Raw genomic sequence first — 27,263 nt, 5'->3', positions numbered from 1 at the left:
AAAAATTACAAAGGGAATAATATCACTTCCTAAGATCTTTCTCCTTCTATAAGTCACTTGGGGTTCAGGAAAACCCTCTGAGGCTGGGCCACAGCTTCTCTCTGGCTCAAAGACCAGCATGTAGGAGTGCTCCAATAAATGCTTGTGGGTTCAGGAGATCCATGGATGTTTTCTTCATTTTCCAAGTGATGCCACAGATATTTCCTGGTGCTCTGGTTTCTTCAGGCTTCCCTCACGCTTGTCAGTGGGAATAATCATCTCTACTTTGCTGTCCTTCAGAGTCATTGTCTGTGTGAGCATTTTCTTTCTTTTCTTTTCTTTTTTTTTTTTTTTTTTTACAAATAGTTTATTGTCAAGTTGGTTTCCATATAACACCCAGTGTGCCAGTGTGTGTGAGCATTTTCATCTAAGCTACTTCCAGATGCTCTTGCCCTTTGGAAGTTTTCCTCCCTTTTTTAAGTGACTCCATGGGTAAAACTTAGAAAACAGAAATTCTCCTCCATAATACTATAACAAAGGATGTTCGTGGTTAATTCTTTTTTTATTAAAATAATTTTTTAAAATTTGTTAATGTTTATTTATTTTTGAGAAAGACCAAATGTGAGCGGGGGAGGGGCAGAGAGGTGGGGAGACACAGAATCTGAAGCAGGCTCTAAGTTCTTATCTGTCAGCACAGGGCCTGACGTGGGGTTGAAACCCAGGGAACCGGGAGATCATGACCTAAGCCGAAGTTGGCTGCTTAACTGACTGAGCCACCAGGTGCCCCTAAAAAAAATATTTTGACATCACTTCAGACTTTCAGAAAAGTTTTCAAGAATGAGACAAAGAATTCCTGAATACTCTTCACCTGTATTCCCAGTTCTTAACATTTTACTACATTTGTTTCCCCTCTCTCTCCTTTCCCTCTCTCTCTCCTGCTCTCTCTCTTTTCTAAATCTGTTTAAGAAAAAGTTGCAGGCATTGTGCACCATTATATAAGCCAAAATACCTCAGTGTATATTTTTTAAAAACAAGAAATTCTTATATATACCCATACTATTACTTTTTATTTTTTATGGGTGCCCTTCTATTGCTTTTTTCTATGAACACATTTATGTACTTATATATAAATTAAGTAATGCATTGTTTATAAATACTTATAATGGCTTGCTCTTTTGGAGGGGTTAGCAATAAAGATTGTATACAATCTCAAGCCAGTAAAAATTCTACAGCGTGATTCCTCAGCAGACTCTGACTTTAGACACGACGGTTTCTGGATGGCCCATTTTACCAGGCCACTCTGCTTCAGAGAAGGGACCATTCTTGTGTTCTTCCATGTCTAGTCACATATCAGTGGAAGCCACTGCATAAATGAGTAAAGACGCAGGGTCCTGAAAGCCTTGAATTAAAATTTAATCTTTATTCTGCAGCCAGTAGAGATCCAATGAAAGCTTTATAGCAAGGGAGAAAGGCAACAGAGCTGGGTTTTCTGCAGGTTATTTGCCAGTGTGTGCAGGAGGGAATGAAGGGGAAAGCAACCGGAGCATGAGTCCATAGGTCCCTTTCGTAAAATGATCCCTAGTTTCAAAGGCAAATCTCCACCCAGGTAGAACAGAGCCTTCTCCAGCATAATGCATCCTTCTCTTTCATGTGTCTTTCAGAACTGGTTAAAGTCATATGGCTATCTGCTTCCCTATGACTCACGGGCACCCGCGCTGCACTCAGGGAAGGTCTTACAGTCAGCAGTCTCCACTATGCAGCAGTTTTATGGGATCCCAGTCACCGGTGTGTTGGATCAGACAACAATCGAGTAAGATTCGTGTAGGGCACTGGGCCTTTGAACTTTCCAGACATAAATTTGAGTTCACATTTGTCATGGCCCCATGTATAAACCATGCCCATCCTGTCTTCCTATCTTTCACTCCTGTAGTATCATCCGGGGAGGGAATACTCCACGGTGCCCCTTCCTATGTGAGCTGGGGAGGTGCTCTGCCCTAAATTTGCTATGTGATCTTGAACAAGTGTTGTAACCCTGCTGGACCTCAGTTTCCTTTTCAGCATAATAAGAGGTTTAGTTGGAGGTGACCTTAAATCTCCTCTAACTCTAATTACTTTTGGCTCTATGAATCACCCTACTGGCATTCCCTGAGATGTACACATCTCACCTGATACAAAGAGCTGGAAGCTCTCATTCCACTTTTTCCATTTATTAAATATTTGCTAAATGCCTACATGTGCCAGGCACTGGACTGGATCCTACAATCTCTGCCCTCCAGAGGCTCACCACATCGTGAAAAGTACAATCATCTGGCTTCACCAGTCTATAACTCAGGAGGAAACACTAGCTTTCAGGGAGATACGTAGGAAGTACTAACAAATGAGCCAGACCATGGGAACGATCACATTTACTCAGGTCGAGAGCACCAAGAGGAGGAAGGGATGGGTGCCGAGAAAGTAATCCTCATGATGCAAGCTGAAGAGGAGTGGCCAGAGCAGTGGAGGAAGCCAGGGGCTATGTGTCATGCTAGAGAAGGGGGAATGGTCAGTGGGCCGGCTGCTGCAGTGTGGTCACTCAGGAGATCCAAAGGTGTCAGCTGAGTTTAGCAGCCAGGAGGCCTTGCAGGGTCAGACTGCAGTGGGCAGAAGGGGAGATGACGAGTAGAGACAGCAAGTGTAGGCAAGACTTTCTTGCCTATCACTGTAGGCAAGAAGCCTATCAGTGAAGGAGGAATAGAGGGTGGCTGGAGGTGGATGAATTTTTGTTTGTCTGAAGATCAGAGAGTTAAGCATCTTCACATTTGTTTAGGAAATAGCCAGAAAAGTCATTAAAGCACTGCAAGGAAAGCCATTCCCTCACTGCCGCATTGAGGGCATGGCAGAGCGGCTGAGGATTGGGTGAGTGGGGAGCTTCCCAAGGAGGCGGTAAGGGGTGGGGTCCTGAGCAGAGATGGAAGCAGGGAGCAGGGCCCCATGAGGGGGTGCAGGTGGGGAACAGAGAATCCAGCTGATTGTGGATCCAGGATCAATCCTTCCCCCCACCCCCGGAGGGTGAGTCACTCACTCCTTGACAGATTCATCTCTCTGGGTCCCAGCTTGTTCACTTACAGAGGGGAGTGTTAGATTATGACTCTCAAATTCTAGATCCCATTATTCTAAGCTGTTAACATTTGGTGAGTCCAGGGTTTTACGATCCTGTGATTCTGTATGAACATTTTCTATTCCTCGGGTTCTCTGACTGTGAGATCATGAACTTCTGAGACAATATGTTTGACTGCTGCTATGGTATCGTGAGGACAGTGGAAGCCTTGGCCCTGAGGCCTCGTGTGGCCTCGTGAGTGAGCTGGTTGAAGAGAGCCCAGCCGCCTTTCAAAGCGGAGGTTATTTTGAGGGTTTTGTGCAGGCCTCACGGCAGTGCATCCTGGAGCAGGAGCACTGGTGTCTCTGCTGAGGCACCACCTGGCCTTGGGTTTTACTCTGTTCCAGAAAGCCCCAGGCCTGTTGGACAGGGTTCAGAGAGTGGCAGGTGGACAGAATGATCTGAGGGAGGAGGATGGCATTTCCCACTTGCAGTTCTGCCCCCACTTTTTTGTAGGAATGTGGGGGGTGCGGTGGGAATGCTGTTTGGGAGGCATGAGAGGGGAGAAGGCGCTCACACTTAGTCCCAGACCTGAGTGGGGAGGCTGTTTGGGGGTAGAGTTTAGAGACCTTAGTTTCCCTTCCAGCCCTGTGACCTTGGGCAGTCACTGCCTTTCTCTGGGCCTCTTTCCTCCCTGGAGGCCCTTCCAGGTCTAGCTCAGCCTCGCTGTAGCAGAGGTGGCTCTTGGTTATTCCCCAGGACTGTCAGTGAAAGAAAGTGAGATTAGTGATTTAAATTTTTGAGTGCCTACCTTGGGAAATGTCATACATTGTTCACTTACTCATTTATTCCTTCATTCAACAAATCCTCTAACCCAAACTTGTGCTCAGCACAAGAAGAAAAAAGCCCCGGCTTTTGTTTGTTTTTGTTTGTTAAATTGCATTCATTACTAGTCCATTTATTCATTCAACTAAGTTCCAGTCCTTCCTCACAGCTATATTTTGCAAGTTACTTGATTTATCTGTGTGCCTTTTCCCTCACCTGCAAAAAGGAAGATAAACAGTTTCTGGCTACCTCACAGAGTTGTTTCAAGAATCAAAAAATTTCTTTAAGAGAACACAGACACCATAAAAATTAGAAATGTTCATACAAATAACATTATGTCTTTCATTATTCATTTCTGAGTACAGACACTCGAGGCAATATGAAGCACTGCAAAGAAGAGTAAGACCTGGTTAAGGCCTCAGGGGACTTTTTAAAAATATTTGGTTAAAATAGTCTGTGGCTCCTTATTGCTATACTGCCAAACAAGTACTTTTGACAACCGTACACGAGGTAGACTATTTTCCCTTCCAGCAATTTCAGGCTATAATTGGTCACTGGATCAGTATAGGGACATAAAATGCAAGGATGGCCTGGGCCCCAATAAGCCATGATCTTTTAAAAATCTCCTACCCTGGCCTTTTTTTCTTTCTTTTTTTTTTATGACGTCCCAGGCTTACTATTCCCTAAGTGTAACTTAACCTGACAACAAACAGTTATCAGGATTTACTTCATTCCAGGTACTGGACAGCTTCTGGGGACACAATGATGAATATGATAGCATTCCAGTCCTCAGAGAATTTGCCATTTATTAGAGGTAATGGACTAATAGATTTAAAATCACAATACAGCATACTAAATGCTGCAGAGAATTCTAAGTCTTGCAGTCCTACGATTCTACACTTTTTGGACATCTATAGCGAAAGGGAATTTGCTGTTTTACAAGCTATGCCATTCTACTTCTGGGTAGTTCTGATTCATTCATTCACTCATCCATCCCTTCATCCATCCATCCATCCATCCATTCATTCAACAAATCATTATCGAACATCTTCTGTGTTAGCCACTGTCATGGAATTTAGAATCTGCTAAGAGAGACAAAGACTAAACAAAAAAGCTAATATATGATATAATTTCAGGCAAGACTAATGCTATGAAGAAAAATGAAGCAGGATAAGATGATAGCGGCAGGTGGGAGGTGGAAGCTATTTCAGATAGGGTGGGCAGGGAAGTCCTCATGAAAGGGGTAACATTTGAGCAGAGACCTTAATGAAGAGCAAACCACATGTAGAAGAAGAGCATTGCAAAGCAGGGGGAACAAAGGCCCTGAAGTAGGAATAATCTTAGCATGAGCAAGACAGTACAAAGGCCACTGTGGCTGGAGCAGATTCTGAGAGGGAAGGAAGGGGAAGATGTCATGTCATCCGATGTGTAGACAGGGACTTGATCACGTGGGTCCTTGTGGGCCAACATGAGGAGTTTGGATTTTATTCTAAATGTTTGGGGAAATCACTGGAGGGTTTTAAACCAGGGAGTGATGTGATATAATTCCACTTACAGAATATTTCCACATATAACCCCTCCTTTGACGCTCTCTAAAACCTAAGAATAGTGAGAGCTGTGATTCTCATGTGGCAGATGAGGAAACTGAGGTTCACAATGATCGTTTGCTTGGGTTCCTATGATTAGTGGTGGAGCTAGAGCCATCAAGCCTATGTCTCTGACCCCAGGCTCTAATGCAGCTCCATGTCTACATAATCAATTGTGAGTGAATGAATTAAGTAATCAGTCTGTTATGTTCCTGTGGGGGAACCCCTCAGAGCCAGGGCCCTAGGGTCTAGCATCAGGATGCACACTGCCATTTAGACTGGGACTGGGGACTCTGCAATGCCTTCCTAGAGTATTGTGACCACAGCGTGTGTGTGTGTGTGTGTGTGTGTGTGTGTGTATGTGTGTATCCTCTCTCTGCCCCAGGTGGATGAAGAAGCCCCGCTGTGGTGTCCCTGATCACCCCCACTTAAGCCGTAGGCGGAGGAACAAGCGCTATGCCCTGACTGGACAGAAGTGGAGACAAAAACACATCACCTACAGGTGCTTTGACTCCTTCCCCTCTTCCGTGGCTTTGGCTCCACCCACACTCAGTTTTGGCCTGAGTTTCAGAGGCTCATACTGTAGGTGGGTCTGTGATCAGGGTGAGAGCCAGGTATGTGGGCATCAAGACCAGGTGACAAAAGCCTATTACTTTGTCCTCCTTGTGACTTCCAAAGGAGTCTGTGTCTCCAACTTCAGGTTTTTTGGTCCTTTGGGGGCTCATTAGCCGTGTCCTGTTTAGATTCCTACAGTTTTGAGAAAGTAGGGTAGGGATTGTTCAACAACTCTCAGCTGTGATAAAGAACTGTGGCTTGCCAAACCCTACTTCCTTTTATCTGGGTCCCTTCTCCACTTAGCCTGACAGCCCAAAGTTCCCAGCAGAGTTCCAGTTGTTTCCTAAGGATTATACAGAACTGGGAACGGAATCATAGCAGTGCCACTCCTGAACTGTCTGGGGAAACAAAGGGCAGAGGAGGATCAGCCTCCAAGTCAGACCAGTGACCAAAGACAGGGATGATGGAGCCCATCACAGCAGACTCAGATGGCAGAATTCAGAGTGGGGCTGCGGCAAAAGCCAGGCATAGAGCAGGCTCAGCTGGGCTCTGGGTGGCACCTTTCAAGGCTCTGATTCTATCTCAGGTGGATAGAACCCTGGGTTCAGAGGTAGGACCTAAGACAGAAATCCTTAAAGATGAAGAATGAAGGGCTCCCCTGCTGATGAGCTATAGAGATCAGAACAGGCTTTTGCCAGAAATCTGACAAGAGAAGGAAAAGTTAAGAAGAATCTGGGTTAGAAACTAGATAAAGCTTAAGCTCCCCTGAAGTGGTAGAATGAATCAAGAGAAAGAAGAAGAGGCTTCTAACCTTAACTTCTATCACTCAACCTCTCTGGCCTGTTTCCTTAACCTGTAGAATGGGTGAATAATCCTTGCCCAGGTGCTCATGGGGCAGAGCACCCAGGAGTAGTGATGTTCTGCTATGGAGAACCATTCACTAACCTTCAATAGCCAAATCTATAACTAATGGAATCAGATACCACCCTGTACCAATTTCCTAGGTAGACAAGCAGTAGCCTGTACAAGCAGAAGACAAGTAGTTGGTGCCAAATATTTTTAAAAGGGATGTTTCATTTAAACCTGCCACTGCTTCAGGATTTCTATGACTTTTATAAATATTTTATAAACACATTTTGTGTATTGGGAGAAAAACTTAAAATTTAGAAAATGCTATCCACCAACTTAATTTTTTTCTGCACACTCGAGTGGAGTTCTGTTTTCAACACAAACTTCGTGAGAGCTCAGATATGGAGCATTGATTACAACAAAGCTGCTCTGACTGAGGCCAAGGGTGGGGACCCAGAGCCTTGCCTACCTAGCCTTTTCTTCAACTCCTGGGGTGCCTCGGCAGAATTCTAGGGTTCAGAATTTGAAGATTACTGGTCCCTGTGGTCTCTGGTGTCCCTTTTAGCTCTGCAAACCTCTGACTCTGACTGTTCCTCCCTAATGATCTTCTCTTCTCTTACCAGCATTCACAACTACACCCCGAAGGTGGGGGAGCTAGACACACGGAAAGCGATTCGCCAGGCTTTCGATGTGTGGCAAAAGGTGACCCCACTGACCTTTGAAGAGGTGCCATATCATGAGATCAAGAGTGACCGGAAGGAGGCAGACATCATGATCTTCTTTGCTTCTGGTTTCCATGGTGACAGCTCTCCATTTGATGGAGAAGGGGGATTCCTGGCCCATGCCTACTTTCCTGGCCCAGGGATTGGAGGAGACACTCACTTTGACTCAGATGAGCCGTGGACACTAGGAAATGCCAACCATGATGGTAAGACCATGAGGGGAATGTGGGTCAGTCCTGGATTGTCAGGGAAAGAAGCCCTGAGGAAGAGCTTGGGATGTGATAGATGAGTTTCCTGCCCTGTAGCTTCATGTCCAAGGACTAAGAACCTAAGAGGGTGGGAACTGAGGTCTCTGATCCCTCAGGGCCAGGGCCCCTGAGTTGAGTCAGATCACTTAGTAAATGGTCTAAGGGGGCTGAGTCAAGAGGGAGGGGTTAGACCATGAACAGGAAGACAAAGTAATGGATCAGAGGCTAGAGAAAAAGGTAAAAAAGTCATTAAAGCTGAAAGTGGGGTCTGAAAGAGGTAGGCTCTGGCCTGATAATGGCTTCAAAGGCCATCTTAAGAAATAATATTACTCTCTCTCCCTTATATCAGCCTCAGATGTGAATAACAGGCCCCATAATTATCTATCATCCTTGGATAACTTGCTCTTCACCACTGTGACTCAATGAATATTATACAGAACCAGAGTCAATATTGTACAGTAATAGTAACAATACTTTTCAGGTTGCAAAAGCCTTAGCAGTATTTACTCCTAAAGCACTTGCACTTGCTTTGTGCTTTAGGAGGGGCGGGGGTGGGGGGTGAACAGAGAATCTTAAGCAGGATCTGTGCTGACAGCAGAGAGCCCAACGCGGAGCTTGAACCCACAAACCATGGCTTGAACCCACATGAGCCAAAGTCGGACACTCAACCAACTGAGCCACCCAGGTGCCCCTCATCATGTCCATTTTTAAAATGAAGGGCTTGGGGCTCAAATGGCATAGCTAGCTGGTAGTGGGCAGCACTAGGGCTCAAACCACTGCTCAACAACCTGGCTATGTGACTCGGGGCAAATGATTCACCCTCAGTCTCCTCATATAAAAAATGAGGGACTGGACTAGGTGATCTCTAAGCTCCTTTCCAACTCTAGTGTAACATGTTACACAGCCTGGACCGGGGAGGGGACCTCCAAACATTAAAAAAAAAAAAAAGACACGATCTCTGCCCTGTGGTAGTCCATAGTTGAGTGGGGGAGACAGTGCGTACATAAGTAACCCTGTCACAAAGCAGACTATACTGAAGCTTGTAGCAGAAATACTAAGAAAATGCAGAGATGAGTCTGGAGGAGAACAGGATAGAGGATTCTGGCTTTTAGATGAGAACAGATAATGATTAGCTTGTTGATATTCTAGGGTCCATGTCAAGTGCTTTCCACATACTATGTAGTATGTATTTATTATTATGATCTCCATTTTACAGATAGGTAAACTGAGGCATGTAGAAACATTAACTAGTCTACCTATAGTCCCATAGTTGGTGAATGGTGAAGGAAGACTTTGAACCTGGACATTATGACTCCGGAACACATACTCTTTTTTTTTTTAAAGTAACTTTTACATCCAATGTGGGGCTCAAACTCACAATCCTAAGATCAAGAGTTGCATGCTCTACTGACTGAGCCAGCCGGATGCCCCTGAAGCACACATACTCTTAGCTAGCAAGCTAAACTTTCATGGTTCTCAAATTGCAGGGCATACCAGAATCACCCAGAAATCTTTTTAGGGGTGCCTGGGTGGCTCAGTCAGTTAAGCATCTGACTTTGGCTCAGGTCATGATCTCACGATTTGTGAATTCAAGCCCTACATTGGGCTCTGTGCTGACAGCTCAGAGCCTAGAGTCTGCTTCAGATTCTGTGCCCGCCCCCCACCCCCCCCAGCTCCTCTCTCTCTCTCTCTCTCTCTCAAATGAATAAACATTAAAAAAAAATTTTTTTTAATAAATCTTTTTAAAAATGCACATCCCAGGTTAGGGCCCCTAACCTCTTGCTTTTCTGAATCTCTGATTCTGGAGTCAGGCCTGGGAATCTGTGCTTGGTGTAATACATTCTACAGGCACTTCTGATATAGAGGCTCCATTCCCCTTGAGAAATACTGCCTTTATCCTCAGAGTTTCCCTAACTTGCCTGATCATAAGAATCACCTGGGTTTCTTGTTATAAACAGATTCCAAGGCCCTGACCCTGGACATTCTGATTCTTAAGCATAGGGAAGTTTGGGAAACATAGGGCATTCTTTTTCTTAGGCTATGCTCCAGGCTGAGAGCAGACTCTTACAGGCCCATCTACTCAGAGGCTGAGTCTGGTGTCTTTGGATGGGGACAGCCTCCTTGAAAACATTTCATATCATTGCATGAACAAATCAGGGATCGGCAACCCTTGGCTCATTTGTGAAAGGATGGTTTGGTCAAGGCTCAGCCTCTGCAAAGATACAAAACTGTCACATTTCTCTTTGTTGGTTGAAGAGGTCACATTGCCCTCTTCAAATGTTGGTCCTCTTTCCTATCCATCTCCATTTCCTCTGCCCTGGTATCCCTTTCCTTATGTCCTGGATGTGCTTCCTGGCTTTCTGAACACCTATTCTCTCTCCCATGCTTATTCTTGAATCGGTGTCAACAAATGGCGGGCTGTGCTGATAAAGTGCAAGGAAAAGAAACTAACATTTTTGAGCCCTGTTACATGCCAGGTACTGTTAGCTGACAAGATTTTAGTTATAGCCCTGATAGAGATAAATGAATTCTTAAAGGGTTGTTGGCCAGAGGAAGCACTGGAAAGATACTCTTAACAACACTGCCCTCCCCTTCCCGGCTCTGAGGTGTGTACTGCCCAAAAGCGCTCCTTGCTCGTGGAGACCTGGGGCCCAGTCTCAAAGTCCCAAGAACTGGGAGTGTGTGTGGGAAGGAGCTGGGACCTGTGGATGGGCACAATCCCACAATCCTCCTGTCTGTCCCACCCTATCCTGATGAACACCTGCCAATTCTGATAGAGAGTCCAAGATGGCCAATGTCTTCTTTGGACAAGAGTCAGGATTTTTCTGTGCTCTGGAAAGCCAAGCATGAACCATTTGGATGAAATTCCTAACTGTGGCAACAGACCTCTGATGCAGCAGGTTGCCCTAGGACAGTTTCTGGAAGGAGATGAAAGGAACCAAGATTTATGGAGCACCTGTATATTATCTCGTTTAATTTCCACATAAATTCAACAAGGGAGTGAAATAGAGCCTCCTGGGAACTTTGTGTTTATTGGTTTTCTTCTAAATTTCCATTATGGAAAACTTCAAACTCACAAAAGAAGAGAGAATGATAATATGAACCCTCAGGCAACTGTCCCCTTGCTTCAGCAATTACCAAAATGATGTCATTGCTATTTCATCTACTCTCCCCCTGCCACTTCTATTTTTTGATGTATTTTAAAGAAAATCCTTGGCACAATATCACTTCATCTGTAAGCTGTTTAGGACATAGCCCTAACAGATTATTTTTTTTCTTCCAAATTTTTATTTAAATTCTAGTTAGTTAACATACAGTGTAATATTGGTTTCAGAAGTAGAATTCAGTGATTGATCACTTACATACAACACCCAGTGCTCATCACAAGTGTCCTGCTTAATACCATCATCTATCTAGCCCATCCCCCAACCACCTCCTTCCATCAACTCTTAGTTTGTTCTCTCTCATTAAAAGTCTCTTATGGTTTGCTTTTCTCTTTCTCTCTTTTTTCCCTTCCCATATGTTCATCTGTTTTGTTTCCTAAATTACGCCTATGAGTGAAAACATATGGTATTTGTCTTTCTCTGACTATTTCACTTAGCATAATATACTCTAGCTCCATCCATTGTTGCAAATGGCAAGATTTCATTCTTTTTGATAGCTGAGTAATATTCCACTATGTATATAGACCACATCTTTATCCATTCTTCAGTGGATGGACACTTAGGCTCTTTCCATAGTTTGATATTATTGATAGTGCTGCTATAAACATTGGGGTGCCTGTACCCCTTCAAATCTTCTAACAGATTATTTTCTTTTAAAAATTGTTTTATTTTTTTATATTTTAGAGAGACAGAGAGCATGAGCAGGGGAGAGGGGCAGAGAGAGAGAGAGAGATCGAGAATCTTAAGCAGGCTCCATGCTCAGTGAGGAGCCTGACACAGGGTTTGATCCCACAACCTGGGATCATGACTTAAGCCAAAATCAAGAGTTAGACACTCAACTGACTGAGTCATCAAGGCACCCCAAATGGATGACTTTTAACACAACCACAAAACCATTATCAAGCCCAAAATTAACAATAATTTCTTAAAATCCAATTCCCATTTAATTTCCCAAAATTACCTCAAAAATATCCTTTATAGCTGTTTGCTTGCATCAGGATCCAGACAATATCCACACATCATGCATGGTTGACATGTTTCTTAAGCCGTTTTCACTTACAACAGTCAACGTGCTTCCCCACCCCCAACCCTGCTAATATTTGTTGAAAAAACCATCACTTGTCCAGAGTACACTCATTTGGCTCGATGAGATTCAGATTCACATTTAACATGTCTCCCTTCCTCATATATCCTGAATGTTGGTAACTAGTCCCATAGACCTGACTAAATTCACATTTTGGTAAGAGCTTCCAAAGTGGTAGCGTCCTTCGTACTGCATCACAGTAGAAAGCACATATGATGCAGGCAGTCCCACCATCAGTGGTGCAAAGGGTGAGCGCTTGGTTCAGGTGTGTCAGCCTGAGCCAATCACTATAAAATTCGCTCGAGGGAACTTAATTAAAAAAAAAAATGTTGCCCAAGTCCTAACCCAAAACTCCTGAATCAGAAGCTCCTTCACCTGTGTGTTAAAAGGCTCTCCTGGAGAACCACTGGATTATAAGGGTGTAAGGGTGATCTTGATTCTCCACATCACTGGAGTCTGTGTGAAGGGCAATCTGGCCCATCGTACCTTCCAGCAGGTTTCAGGGGCTGCTTCCAGGCACCTTTTGTCCTCATCTCTTTTCAATGAGTCCAACAGTGATGTCTGAGTTCACTAAGCTCTGATTGGAAGGGAGGCCAGCCCTGGGAAAAGTAACAAGACAAGAAGAGTCATTGAGACCAGCCCTTCACAGAGTCCTTCGGCAATCACTTCCATGACTCTCCCCCAACCCTGGGAGCTAGACCAGGCAGGGATCATAATATCCCTTTAACGGACAAGGAAAGTAAAGTTCCATGTGGTTATAAAAGCTCACATAGTGGGGGCACCTGGGTGGCTCAGTCGGTTGAGCATCTGACTTCGGCTCAGGTCACGATATCATGGTTTGTGAGTTCAAGCCCCGCATTGGGCTCTGTGCTGACATCTTGGAGACTGGAGCCTGCTACAGATTCTGTGTCTCCCTCGCTCCCTGCCTCTCCCCTTCCTTCTCTCAAAAATAAATAAACATTTAAAATTTTAAAAAAACCTCACATAGTAAGTGGCAGAGCCAGGTCTGCACCCAGGACTCTGAATTTTTAGTAATCGCCCCAGGTGGTTCTGCTACAGGTGGTCCAAGAACCACACCAGGAAAAATACGGAATGTCTGGCACTGCTCCATCCCGGCTGCTGTCAGCTAGCCCTGCCAAGCACAAAGCTTGCTCTTGAGGAGCTCACACTCCTGGAGCAGAAGCAAGTGTGTGCTAGTGGCTGTAACATGGTGGAAAGTGATCAGTGCCATAAAGATGGGTCAGATATGGGGCACCTGGGTGGCTCAGTCGGTTAAGTGTCTGACTTCAGCTCAGGTCATGATCTCACGGTTCGTGGGTTCGAGCCCCGCGTTGGGCTCTGTGCTGACAGCTAGCTTAGATCTGGAGCCTGCTTCAGATTCTATATCTCCCTCTCTCTCTGACCCTCCCCTGCTCACGCTGTCTCTCTCTCAGAAATAAATAAAACATTATAAAAAAATGGGTCAGATAAACTGCTGGGAGAGTAAAGGAGTAAGTACTCACTACCAGTGGGGGAAATCAAGGAAGTCTTCCCGGAAAATGTGGCATTGAGCTGAACTTTGAAGGAGGAAAGCTATTCTAGGTAGAGGGGACAGCACTGGCAAAAGAATAGAGGCCAAAGGAAATGGTATAGCCTTTTGGGGGGCTGGAGGGCTTGATGAGATGGGACTGACCAAAAATGGAGGTTCCAAGGGAAGGAAATGAAGCAGAGAGAGCTGAGTGAGGCCTTGCTAGGAGGCCCTGGGACTTGAGCTCCCAGCCCATGGGAACACTCCCTTTTGGGGCTGCTGGCCCTCACACATAGGTCAATGTGACCCTGCTAATTAAAGTGATCTGTAGTTCTGTGTCGGGAGGTGGTGTGAGCGCTTCGCATACCTTGCCTCATTAACTTCACCCCCGTTCTTAGGATGCAGGTACTGTTATTCCTGCATTTTATAGAAGAGATTTAAAATGTCACACTGCTGCAGCATTGCAGAGCTGGGATTCATGTCAGTCTGGCTCCCTGAGACCACACTTCTCACTACTCTGCTTCCTTGTTTCTCACCCTCTTGGAGACTGAAGGCCCTAATAGCCTCCTGCCCATTAAGCACTGGGATCTCCTCCATCCTTCTGCCTTTCCCCTCCTTCCATCTCCCCAGAGCAGCCCCCACTTAGCAGGTCTCTTGGGCTTCTGTGCAATAGGATGGCAGTTCCCCAGCTCTTTTCTGCTTTTTGGTCCCTGGAATAAACCCACAGCCCCCTTTCCTTCAAGGCCTTCCTCCTATTCTGTGCCGAGACCCAGGCACAGAGGCTACAGAGTAACAGACACAGGCTGAGGACAAAGGTTTAGAGTCTTGCCAAGTGCTCAGAGCCCTGCTCCCCGGTTCCCAACGGAGATCCCTGTGGATGCCCCCTGAGGGAGGGCCTGGTCAGGAGACAAGAGGTCTGAACAGCTTGTCCCAGGTGGAAAACCAGGCCAGGAGGCAGAGCCAGGCAGGACCAGCCCCCAGGAAGCGGAGCTGCCTTCCGCTGGCTGTAGCAGCCGCCTTTGTTTGGGATGGAGCTGAGAGATGAGCTCACCCTTCCCCGCTGCCAGAGGAACCAGGACCCGAGGAAGGAACTGGGGGCGGCCTGGCCTCCTCCTGCCAGCTTGCCCTTCCCCAGCAGAAGGCCAGCCCCAGGCTCTTGGCCAACCTTGCACTCATCTTGCCCATCTCCACTTCGCCAAAGACACCGGTGGTGTCAGCGGAGCGGCAGGCATGCTTGCGTTGGGGTCTGCCCCATAAGGCTCTTCTCTCTTCCAAAACCTTAGCCAAAAGGGCCAGAGACAATCCTCAGTCCCATCTGACCCTCACAGGTCACTCAACTTGGCTGAGCTGGGCAACTTTGCCAGAGACACGGGAGCCAAAATAGACACTAGGACTCCTGACCACCTCCCAGGTCCCTGGCAACCTCCCCTCACTTGGAGGTGACAGGGATGAGCTGTAACATGCCTTAGGGCAGGGCAACGAGAGGCAGAGCTCAAATGCCAAAGGTCAAAGCAAGCAAGAGTTTTCAACTGGACAGAGGTCAGGACTGTCAGTATGACAGCCTGCCCAATTCCCTGTCCCTTGTGTTTCTTTCCCAAAGCTGGGGTTACTTAATCACTCCAAAGTCCCAGGCCCGATCCAGGGGCTCAGAGGAGTTGGCTTAAGAAAATCTGGTAGCTGGAACCCCACTGGCCTTATGCTTCCTTTCTGGTCAATGGGCATGTTCCAGGTACTAAGCTTCCATCTGATGTCTGGTAACAATAGCTACTGTGCATTGCCATGCCCCTCACACATATTACCTCATCCAATCCTCACACAACCCTATGAAGTAGGTAGGATCTCCCTATTTTACAAGGGAAGATATTGAGGACCAGAGGGTAGACCTTCTGACCAAGTTCACAAAGCCGGTGGGGGCAGAGCTGGAAACAAAGGAGGTCTATGTGGCTCAGGGGCCCCCGCTCATAACCATTGTGCCATGTTGTTGCTGCCTCAGCTTCGTGCTCAGGATCCCGTGTCCCACTTTCGGTTCCTGGACTTTGTTGTTTTCACTCACATTTGAGTCCCTGCCTTGATTTTGGCCGAGGTTCAGTTCTTTCAGAACTAAGGTCTTGTCGGACTGAGAGCTGCCTCACGATCACGGCCCTGCCTGCCCCTGGGTCTCCTGATGCTGAATGTGAGCCTGCCACCCCCAGACCTCCCCTCTGCTTGTCCCACTCCCTGCCCTGATGTTGCCCTTTCATCTCTCACCCGGATCCTTCTACCCAAAAGCTCGTGGAAGCCCTGCCTCTTGTCTCCTTCCCCTCTCAGGCCTCCTCAGTGCAGAGCAGCCAGAGATTTTCATCATGTCGCCACCCCCACTCCTGCCCTAAACCCCCCACCGGCCAAGAAGCCAATCCAAATTCCTTTGCATGGCATCACAGAGCCCCACTTCCCAGCCTGGCTGACCTCATCTCTCTCTGCCCTCCCCTCCTGCTTTGTTCCAGAGCCAAGTGGAACGAGCCTGCTTGTCCCTGGATCTTGTTTAGAGCGTTCCCTCTGTCAGGAATGCCACCCCCACCCCTCCATCTCTTACCCTCTGAATCCGTTCTCCTGACTAACTTCTTATCTTTCAAGACTCAGGTAAACTTAATCTTTATGACACTTTCCCTGCACATCTCCTTTCAAGTTTAAATCACTCCTCCATTCTCAGAATCCTTACTCCACCCTTACAGACCTCTGTTAAAGCACCTGGAACATTAATCTTGCTTATTTTGTTTCTCTCTCCAAATCCCCCACTATATTGAGAGTTCCAAAAGGCAGGACTGTGTATGATTTCTCCGGCACAGGGCCTGGCACAAAGCCTATGCTCAGTGTTAGGTGAAGCAATGGGTTGATTGATACCTAAGTGGGTGCCCTGGGCACCTCCCCACTCCCCTCTCCACAGGGAATGACCTCTTCCTGGTGGCTGTGCACGAGCTGGGCCATGCGCTAGGACTGGAGCACTCCAACGACCCCAGCGCCATCATGGCACCCTTCTACCAGTACATGGAGACACACAACTTCAAACTGCCTCAGGATGATCTCCAGGGCATCCAGAAGATCTACGGTGTGTGGCAGGGGAGAGGGGGCTGCTGCTCCTTCTTAAGGGCTGGGCTGTGACTACCTGCCTGAGCAGGTTGTTTTCTTAAGCAAGAAAAAAGAAGAGGCTATGCTGATATTTTGATAAGATATAAAAGGCCTGCTACCACGCCTCCCTCCCAGTTTTCTATTCACACTGGTAATGCAAAGGTCTTGTTTTGGTCAAGTCAGTTGAGATGGGAAGACCAGTTTTCTTGAGCAAATGCCTGTCAGCATAACACAGGCTGCCTCTGCCCCCAGGCTATGAAGCACCGAAGGAGGGCTCCTTCTGGAGGCCCTGATGACCTCAGAGAGCAGATGGCCCCAACCAGAACCCTGGAGGATGGGCAGGATCTCTATAAGTGAAGCAGTGGAGGACTGGACAGGGGAGGTTGGGACCGGAGGTGATTGAAAGTAGAATGGACAGGATTTGCCGACAGATCCAACATGGGGGTGAGGGTCAAGGATAACACCAAGATTTCTGGCTTCTCTAGTGGTAAGGCAATAGGATTTACCAGTCTGTTGCTCAGAGATATGGGCTGGGATATTGATTTGGAATCTTTGGTGTCCAATCTATAGCCACTGGCTACATGTCACTATTGAAATTTGAATTTATATTAATTAGAATTAAATAAAATTAAAATTTCAGTTCCTCTGTCACACTAATGACTAGTCACTCATTTCAAGTGCTCAATAGCCACAAATGGCTGGAGGCTACCGTATTGGACAGTGCTGATATAGAATATTTCTGTCATCACAAAACATCCTATTGGACAGCTCCAACATAGAGGGTCTTTAAAGCCATGAACATGGGCACCTCCCCATTCCCTTCTCCACAGGAAATAGAGATCACTTAAGGTAGTGACCCATAACTAGGGGACTCATTGGAATTACCTTGGAATTTCCATTTAAAAAATGGCCTCATTCTCAGAGATTGGGTTCTCTTTGGTGTGAGGTGTCTTCTGAACATCAAGAGTTTTAAAAGCTCTCCCAGTGATCCTAATATGCAACCCAAGGGAGAAAACTGACATAGGGACAAAAATAGGGAGAAGACCCAGGAGCACTCCAACCTTTAGGATAGGGTGGGTGAGGAAAGGCTGCCAGCAAAGGAAGTGGAGAACAGCCCATGAAGTAGAAGGAAAAACAAGACAGTACAGGGCGCTGGAAAAGTGCTCCTATGATCTTGCTACTCAAAGTGTGGGCCTCAGACCAGCAACACTGGCATCACCTAAGAGCCTGAAGAAATGCAGAATTGCAAGCCCCACCTCAGACCCTCTGAGTCATAATCTGCATTTTATCAGGGTCCCTGGATCTTGGTATGCACATCAAAGTTTGAGTCGGTAACCCCGGGGTTTGGCAACATGAAGGTTATTGGAGATCATGACAGAGCGGCTTCAGTAGGTGACAGGGCAGAGGCTCTCCTGGAGTGGGATACAGAATGAAGGGGAGAGAATGAGGCTGGCATGTGTAGAGGGAGCAGAGAACAATGGTGTGGGACACTGAGCCTAAGAAAGGACATGTTGTCTCTTATAATGGGAGAGAAGAGAAGATCTCAGATTCGGGGATGGAAAGATATGAGTTCCCATTTAATGGCTATTTTCATCTGTTTTCTCAAATATTGGGGAGTAACAAATGGGAGAGGGAACAGGAGGCTGGAGGGTAACCGACCTCAGCTGCCAGGGTAATGATGAAGCAATGGCAGCGGGAGGCAGGGAATGGGTGGCCCTGTCTAAGATGCAGCCTCTCTCTGCAGGACCCCCAGCCGAGCCCCTGGAGCCCACCAGACCCCTCCCCACGCTCCCTGTCCGCAGGATCCATTCACCAAGTGAGAGGAAGCATGAGCGCCAACCCAGGCCACCGCGGCCGCCCCTCGGGGACCGACCGTCCACACCTGGTGCCAAACCCAACATCTGTGATGGCAACTTCAACACAGTGGCACTCTTCCGAGGCGAGATGTTTGTGTTTAAGGTAGGGCCAGTCAACTGGTAACACCCAGATGGTTCTCTCCCACTCGCTCCCCCTCTGTAGAGCAGAAGCCTGCTGCTCTGGGATTTAGGCCCACTTTGGGCCTGGACAGGAGTTGGCCCGGCGGCCAGGACACGGGGTCCCTTTCTGGTGCTGCTGGGTGAACTGACTTGTTTCTAAGAGGGAGGTGAGTAGACTGGTGATCTTATACCTTCCCAGGGGTTAATGCTGAGGGGAAGTGCTGGAGACCCGCTTCTGGTCAGTGACTTCGGGCAAGTCATCTCCCTTCCCTGGACCTCAGTTTCTCCATCTGAAAGCTGGGTCATTCCCTTAAGGAAGGTGTATGAAGACCAAATGAGTGTATGGCCATGAAGATAGCAGCTTGGAGTAGGGGCTGACACAGCGCTGGTAGAGCCTGTCTCCAGATCCTGCCAGGGCTGAGAGGCCAGTACTGAGGGGTGCCTGATAGAAAGCTGGCCAGGCTACATCTCGTCACTGTCCTATTCCTGTCACATTAGCCACAGGCTCACTGAGTGGCAGCACATCGGGTTGGGGTGTTACAGGTTGGGTTCCCAGGGAAGTGGACTCTGAGACAGTGTTCGGAATACAGGATTTTGATTACAAAGTACCTTTGGGATCAACATCTGTGGGAAGGAAGGAAGGAAGGAAGGAAGACTGGGCAGAAGGAGAATATAAGCAGCAACTAGGATCACTGCAGAGTCGGCCACCCCCACAGGGAGTTCCAGAGCTGGAATGGCCCATTGGAGCCATCCCACACTGGCCCCAAATAGCTGGGACCTTGTACCTCCTGCTTCATTCAGTCATTGGATGAGAAGGGGCATGACCGTGGGGGAGCTCGCTGAAGCCGAGGCCATCCCCACAGACGCCTGCAGTTTAAAACAGCCTTCTGACCACACCCTGGGCCACCAGGGCCACAAGCCCTCCACGGAAGGGGGTCTGGCCAGCGTGTCTCCATCACACTGGGTGGTTGTGTGGCACTGCCCCACTCCCCTCAGGGAGCTCTCCCAGCAAGCTTTGAGTACTGAGCAAGAATCAGGCGACATGGGTCAGTGCCAGTCCTGCCTCTCACAGAGTGTCTCTAGGAAAGCCACTGGCCTTCCTTAAGATTCTGTGTATCTTGGGATGCCTGGGTGGCTCAGTTGGTTAAGCATCCGACTTCGGCTCAGTTTTGTGGTCTTGTGGTTGATGGGTTCAAGCCCTGCATCAGGCTCCACAGCTCAGAGCCTGGAGCCTGCTTCAGATTGTGTCTCCCTCTCTCTCTCTGTCCCTCCCCCACTCATGCTCTCTCTCTCTCTCAAAAAAAAGATTCTGTATATCTCAAATCTACTTAACAGACTTATGAAAGTCAAACTAAAGTTTTAAAAACAACATGAAAGTGCTTTGTAAAACACCTTTAAAAAAACTTTTCTAGTTTTGTACCATCTTTTACAAATCACATTCTTTCTGCTGCACTGTAATCCCCCCCATTGAATGGTTCCTAGGCAAGTCTGGGTTTTATCATCCCCATTTATTAATTTTTTTTAATTTGAGAGAGAGAGAGAGAGAGAGATCGAGCATGTGAGCAGGGGAAAGGAGCAGAGGGAGAGTGAGAATCCCAAGCAGGTTCTGTGCTCAGCATGGAGTCCCATGTGGGACTTGATTCCACAACCCTGGGATCATGACTGAAGTCAAACCAAGAGTCAGATGCTCAAATGACTGAGCCATCCAGGTACCTCTTTCATCATCCCCATTTATACTGATGTCTTGGCAGGTTACAGGCCTTGTGCAGATCGCCAACCAGCCAAGGGCTACACTGGCACAAGACACTAGTTTAGTTTGAAAAAGAGGGCTTTCATCAGATTCTTGGCCCATTGAGCTGCCATTTATTTAACATCAACCATGTGCCTGTGCTGTTCTAGGTACCTTACCTATTATCTCTCCTCTGATCCCCAACATTACCCCCATTTGTAGGCAAGGCGTTTGCAGTACTGTGCCCACGGTCATGCAGCTTTAAGTGAAGGAACCTGAATTCACACCCAGGTCTTGAGGGATTCCCGTAGTTTGCTTCCCAGGGTCCTTGCCCTGCTGGATGGAGCCAAAGGGTGAGGAGAGCACTTGGCCCAGGCTCAGTGGCCAGCCTGGTGAGTGGCCCACTGATGTCAGTGACTCTCTGCTGCCCTCATGTGGCCACTACAGGCTCCTGGCACCATCCCTTCCAGCTCCTCCGCACCTAATCCCTGAACCAGGCCTGTCTGTTGTCTGTCTCATGGTCTCTTGGACAGCAAGAATCATCAGGAGGCTTATATGAAGAGTTAATGGGCATCCTGTCTTCCTCACAGGGCACTGGAAGCTAGACGCAAAAGATAGACACCACAGAGGGTTGCAAGTCTGGGCCCAGAGAAAACTTTTGGGTTACTGGGGCTTGAGCCCCAAGGCTGAAATCCTAAATTGAAGCAGGGCCTGCCGTGTTTCTTTCTCCTCCCCTTAACCCCCAGGATCGCTGGTTCTGGCGCCTGCGCAATAACCGGGTGCAAGAGGGCTACCCCATGCAGATTGAGCAGTTCTGGAAGGGCCTGCCTGCCCGCATAGATGCAGCTTACGAAAGGGCTGATGGAAGATTTGTCTTCTTCAAAGGTAATATAGCCTGTGCTAAGAGACATGGGACAGTTTCCTGCCCTTCCTAGGACCCCCTGTCCCCATCTGTATACCGGAAGAGGCGGGGTAAGAAGCAGATGGCCTCCAAGGACCCCTCTAGCCCTAACAGAGACATGACTTCTGACAAGACTAATCCCTGGAGGCAGGCAAAGCACAGTCCAGGGGAATCAAGTCATGAAGTGATTGTTGAGGGTCTGTGTGTTCCCAGGCTGGTGGGACGACTAGGCTTACCCATGTGAAGTATAAGATGGTCTAGGCATAGTGCTCCATGGAAGGCCATCCCATCAGCTCTGTAAGAGTTGGTTGGGAGGAGGTCATACAGGCTGGAGAGGTCAGGGAAGGAGCCAGGGGGAGCTAGCATGTATTTCATCCCCACCTGGGGCTAGGTTGCTTCACTGCAATTATCTTGTATGGGCCCAGCCTCAGAAGGGTAAGATACAGATAGTTAGTGAGAAGTGAGGAAAGCAGTCCAAGGGGAAGGGACAGCATGGTAATAGAGTAGTGTGGGGAAATGCATGTACATTGGAAGAGCTTAGAAGACCCACTGGACAGCCAGGGAGCCCCCCTTGGAGAGCAGTGAGCAGTGGCCTGGAAAAGAGAGTGAGGGAGAATCCGAAGGAGTCTTGGTTGCCAGGCCAGAATGCGGTCTTGACTGATTAGAGAAACACTGGAATTCACTGGGTATTTCTAAGCAGTGGAGAGCTAGAGGGCAGGCAGCAATCCAACAGGGCAAAGGAGACCATTTCTGAGTCGGTTGCTGGAGGGGAGGGGAGTGAGTCAACAAGGCCCACACCAGGGAGGACCAGTGAGGCCAGAGGGGGACAGCTGAAGGATGCAAAAGGCTTCGTGAGAGGCTGAACATGGAGAGGAGAAGGAAAGATAGGGCCAAAGGTGATGCCAGGCTTCTTGTTGGGGAACTGAGAGGCAGAAAGGTGAGGAGGGAGGGAGCGCCCTGTGGAGGTAGTGAGGAACTCCAGGAAGCAGCTCTGGAAATGCCCAATGCTGGTGTACATTGAATCAGGGTTCCTGGGTCTGGAGCTCAGGTCTGGTGGGAGTGGCTGTGAGCTCTCAGAGTTGGGTGTCACTGGTAAAAGGTGGGGAATACTAATGCGTGCAAGCCATGGGAGTGGCTGAGGACACCTGAGAGAAGAAGAGCAAGTCACGTGAATAAACAGCGGGTGGGGCATGGAGGCTGGGCAGCATGGGGCCAGTTACCCAAGATCTGTGGTGACTGACTTCTGGCTTCTTTCCCCCATGCTCTGCCAGGGCCAAGGGGCCTCAGCCTTCCAGAGAGGCCTTGTGCTGTTTCCCCTGACACCCTGGCTCTATGAATGACTTCAGTCCCAGCAGAAGATGGACAAGTGGCACTAGCCACAACCTCTAGCATTGAGTGACTGGGGAAGGCTGATCCTGGGCTTCTCTTGGCTACAGGTGACAAGTACTGGGTGTTTAAGGAGGTGACGGTGGAGCCTGGGTACCCCCACAGCCTGGGGGAGCTGGGGAGCTGTCTGCCCAGAGAAGGCATTGACACGGCCCTGCGCTGGGAACCTGTGGGCAAGACCTACTTTTTCAAAGGTGAACGGTACTGGCGCTACAGCGAGGAGCGACGGGCCACGGACCCTGGCTACCCCAAGCCCATCACTGTGTGGAAGGGCATCCCACAGGCTCCCCAAGGGGCCTTCATCAGCAAGGAAGGATGTACGTAAGGGCCTGGCTGGGTGTGGGGTGGTCTGATTTTATGTAGGTCCCAACAGGGCCCATGGGCATACTCTCAGGGTATCCAAGTTTGAGAAATGATGTCTGATGGTAAAGACAACTGCCTCACATCTACCTATGTTCACACAGTAAATTAATTCTCTTACCAGCTACCAAATCAGTTTCTCATCTGCAGAGATGACTCACATTTGAGAGATGTTTCCATAGACTGACTTCATTCCTTCAGGTAGCATTTCTCAAATAGTGGTCTTCAGATGTACTCTAGGGCTGCCTTGACTGCCTCGAGTTATATCTGAAAAGCAAGGATGGATACAGATGCTTTCAAAGGTGCTTTTTTTTTTTTTTTTTTTTTTAATAAGGCTTGAGGGCAGGAAGATGGAAAAAGAAGCCCTTTTTATTTATGAGACATTTCCAAAGCTCCTTCTGGAGGCCAGGCTGGGAGCTTCCCAGCAGATTAGAAGCTTCTCAAGAAGAGGGGTTGGGTGTTGTCAGGTGGAGAGTGGGAGGGAATCCATGAATGTTTGTTAAATACATTTCCCCTGATCTGGTCAAAAGCACAGACTCTGAAGGCTGGCTGGCTTCGCATCCCACCTCCACTGCTTACTATGAGTTTGGGCAAACCATTTAAGTTTTCTGTGTCTTCATCTATCAAACAGGGACAATAATGGTACCTACCCTCATTGGGATTTATAAGAAGATAAATTAAGTAGAGTACTTAGACCAATGCCTAGCACATGATCCATACCATGTGAGACTCAGCTACTATCGCCATCATCATCATCATCTTGTTGATATGTTTTAATTTATGTAGAATGACAGGAGTCATTCATTCCCTCCACAATAATACTGAGAGCCAGGTTGTGTGGGAAAGCTGGGGAAGGAGCAGAGAATAAAACTTGGTTTGCATCCCTGGCTCCCATTCTAGAAGCAGAAAACAACTAAAGTGGCAGCAAATGCTCTAAGGGAAAGAAATGCAGTCGAAGAGCTATGGTGGGGGCAGGGGACACTGGCGAGGGCACGTTAGAGAGGTTTGTCAGGAAGGGCTCTCTACGGAGATGTCACTGGTAAGAAAGCCAAAAGCCTCAGGGGCAGAGCTGCTACTTGATGGCTCTCCTGTGTACTCGATGCTTTACACACATGGTCTTGCTTTCTGGGAGCCTCAGAGACAAGTGACATCAAGGAATTTGGCCAATGAAAGTCCTAGAGTGAGGAACTGGCCAATAGGAGAGTCTGAATGAGTTGCTTTGCTGTCTGTACGCTATCTGGGACATGAAGGCTGTTGCTGGGAGCCTGGTGTGGCTGCCCAGCCTCTCCGCCTTTCTTCTTCTTCTTTTTATTTATTTATTTTGAGAGAGATAGAGACAGCGTAAGTAGGGGAGGGGCAGGAGAGGGAGAGAGAGAATCCCAACCAGGCTCCAGGCTATCAGCACAGAGCCTGATGAAGGGCTCAAACTCATGAATTGTGAGATGATGACCTGAGCCAAAACCAAGAGTCAGACACTTCACTGACGTAGCCACCCAGGCACCCCAGCCTCCACCTCCTTTCTTCCTAGTCCCTTCCCCAGCAGAGTCCCAGAGACCCTGCATCTGTGTTGTGATGCAAGCCAAAGAAAAGCCATGACTATGATAAAGTGGTGTCTGCTGTCAACAAAAGGAAAAATTTGGCTCCTTGCTTCCCTTGCCTCAAGCAGAAGCTGGACTGTGGCTCTAGAGCTATTAACGCAGTGCTGTCCAAGCCATAGTTAGGAACTTGATCTCACCCACATGGGCAGGGTGGAGGGGAGGGTTCTAAGGGAGGCACAAATTGAACTTATCAATTCTACTTAAAGCCCCTCGCCAGGCTGCTCCAGGTTCTGGGCACACCTCTCTGCAACTGTGCAGGTCACACTCTGCAGTGCTGCCACACTGTTTGCAGAGTGTGGCATCTGCAAGCGATCCAAGACGCTGCTCCCACCACTTCATATGGTGGGACTCCTCCTGGACTCCAGGGTGGGAGAGATGTCCTTTCTCCACGCTGCCACAGCACCCCATGTCCTCTCACACTGGCCCAGAGCAGGTGCAGGACCATATCTGGGAGTAGTGATGTTGGACCATGTTTCTGCAGATTACACCTACTTCTACAAGGGCCGGGACTACTGGAAGTTTGACAACCAGAAACTGAGTGTGGAGCCAGGTTATCCACGCAACATCCTACGTGACTGGATGGGCTGCAACCAGAAGGAAGTGGAGCGGCGGAAGGAACGGCGGCTGCCCCAGGACGATGTGGACATCATGGTGACCATCAATGACGTACCAGGCTCTGTGAATGCCGTGGCTGTGGTCATCCCCTGCATCTTGTCCCTCTGCATCCTGGTGCTGGTCTACACCATCTTCCAGTTCAAGAACAAGGCAGGCCCTCAGCCTGTCACCTACTATAAGCGGCCAGTCCAGGAGTGGGTGTGAGCAGCCCAGAGCCCTCTCTGTCCACTCGGTCTGGCCAACCAGGCCCTTCCTCATCAGGGTCTCAGGGGCAGCTCTGGCTACTGCCCACCGGGGCCAGCAGGGCCCTAGGCCAGGGGTCGTGCAGCTGAAGTGGTAGGTACACTGACCTAGGCTGAGCATGAGGCAGGGAGTGATGGTGGCTGTGCCCCAGGGTGGGTGTCTGGCAGCCAGCTGCCAGCCTTCTGTCCTGGGCGAACTGCTCCCTACCCAAGGGAATAGGCCAGGCCCCATCAGGAGGCAGGGACCATGCCAGGAGGAGGCCCTGTGGTCACTGCATCCTGTAGTATCGGTGAGGCACCACAGCTCCGTTCCTGGCTGGACCAAGCATCTTCTGTGGAAGCCAGCACTAGCACTCTCAGCCCCATCTGGGAGATGCCACCAATCCTGGTCCCCCTTTGCCAACACCTGCTGGTCAGATGTCTCCCCCACCCCCACCCCACTGTCCTCCAAGGATATGAGACCCCTGCTGCCAACATGGCGGGCAACAAGCCTGGGTTTCTGTTGCTGGCATACAGCAGATCCTCAGGAAACCTGCTCCACACATCAGGGTCTCCTCTGAGATCTAGGATTTAGGGTCACATGTTGCAGGCAGTGCTGTGGCCCAGCTGGGTCTTGTAAGGACCCAGCTGTCATGTCGTGAATATTTAAATGTCCTGTCACTACTGTTTTAAAAGTCCCATTCTGCAAAGGCTGCTTGAGGGGTTAGGTGAATTAGAGGTGACTATCTTGGTGATAAGGCCAGCGTGGCCGGCCGGCCCTTCCCCAGGAGACAAGGACCAAGGTGCTGCTAAGGCCACTCTAGCACCCAGACACCCCAGGGCTTGAACCCTGCTCATGAGGCTAAAGGGCTGGAGCAGGAGCTGACCCCATTTCTAGAAGCTGATCTGAGTTATGACTATCCACTCCTCTGTCCCTCTCTCCACTCCCCATCCCCCACCCTGTTGCTTATGGCCTGGGGTTCAGCCTGCCTAGCTAGGTGAGGCAGAAATGGCTCCAGGCCAACATTTCTCATGGCCTTGGGGGTAATGGGCCCAGGACAGCCTTCTGAAGGGTTCAGAGCCAACACCCCGGTTATCCTGAGGCCAACTCAATCTCTCAGCTTGGAAGCAGTGTTTATACAAACTTGGCCCTTGCTAACCCAGCTCACTGGGCCCATCTGCCTGCATTGCTCTTTGGAAAAGGGCACCCCCCCCCCCAAATGACAGCAGTCCCAATCCTAAGGGCCATCCTTCACAGTCTCTGGGAGAAATTCCTAGGGCTTGCCTCACTCCAACCTAGTGGAGGCAGCCCTGTTCATCACTGAAGAGCCCTAGGCAAGACTAATGGGTTCAGTGATGCCCACTGGCTCTCTGCAAAAGCCAAAAGGTGGTAGGTCTTCAGGGTGCTGGCAGAGTCTCAGATGTCATTCAGGCCCTCTGAGCCTACATGGGCCTCACCCCTACCCTGTGGCCTCTGGGCTTTGGGTTGGCTTAACCTGTAGCAGACAGGGACTACTGTTGCCCTGGGAGCTGTCTTGAGCAAAATCTCTCTTGTCCCAGAGGCACCTATGTGGGTCCACTGTGTTCCCTGTCATCATCCTTCTGTTTTTTCTCATTTTGGCCAAGGGCGGGCTCCCTGGGGCGGGTGGGGAACAACTGCAGAGATATTAGTGATTCATAGGTTTGTACAGTGTTTTATACTTTGCAAAGCACTTTATTAGCTCATACCTGTCCACTCACATGAAACTTGTGTAGGCCCTGGGAAGCCTAGGGTAAC

At 48.6% G+C, this 27,263-nt stretch overlaps 1 protein-coding gene across 1 annotated transcript; it reads left to right on the top strand.

Annotated features, from left to right (window-relative positions):
- The first annotated feature begins 1,567 nt into the window (after window positions 1-1,567).
- MMP24 (matrix metallopeptidase 24) lies at window positions 1,568-27,185 on the top strand. The gene is made up of 8 exons (XM_039248727.1): window positions 1,568-1,789; window positions 5,852-5,968; window positions 7,494-7,798; window positions 16,519-16,680; window positions 18,445-18,659; window positions 21,152-21,290; window positions 22,743-23,009; window positions 25,132-27,185. Exons 1-8 carry the CDS (start codon window positions 1,611-1,613, stop codon window positions 25,467-25,469), a joined length of 1,722 nt encoding a protein of 573 aa, XP_039104658.1. The 5' UTR covers window positions 1,568-1,610; the 3' UTR covers window positions 25,470-27,185.
- Window positions 27,186-27,263: the final 78 nt, after the last annotated feature.

This window comes from Hyaena hyaena, unplaced genomic scaffold, assembly GCF_003009895.1.
Source record: "Hyaena hyaena isolate Hyena2069 unplaced genomic scaffold, ASM300989v1 scaffold_315, whole genome shotgun sequence".
Taxonomy (NCBI): Eukaryota; Metazoa; Chordata; class Mammalia; order Carnivora; family Hyaenidae; genus Hyaena; species Hyaena hyaena.
The sequence above is the reverse complement of the archived record's forward strand: the minus strand, read 5'-3'. Positions and strand labels throughout refer to the sequence as shown.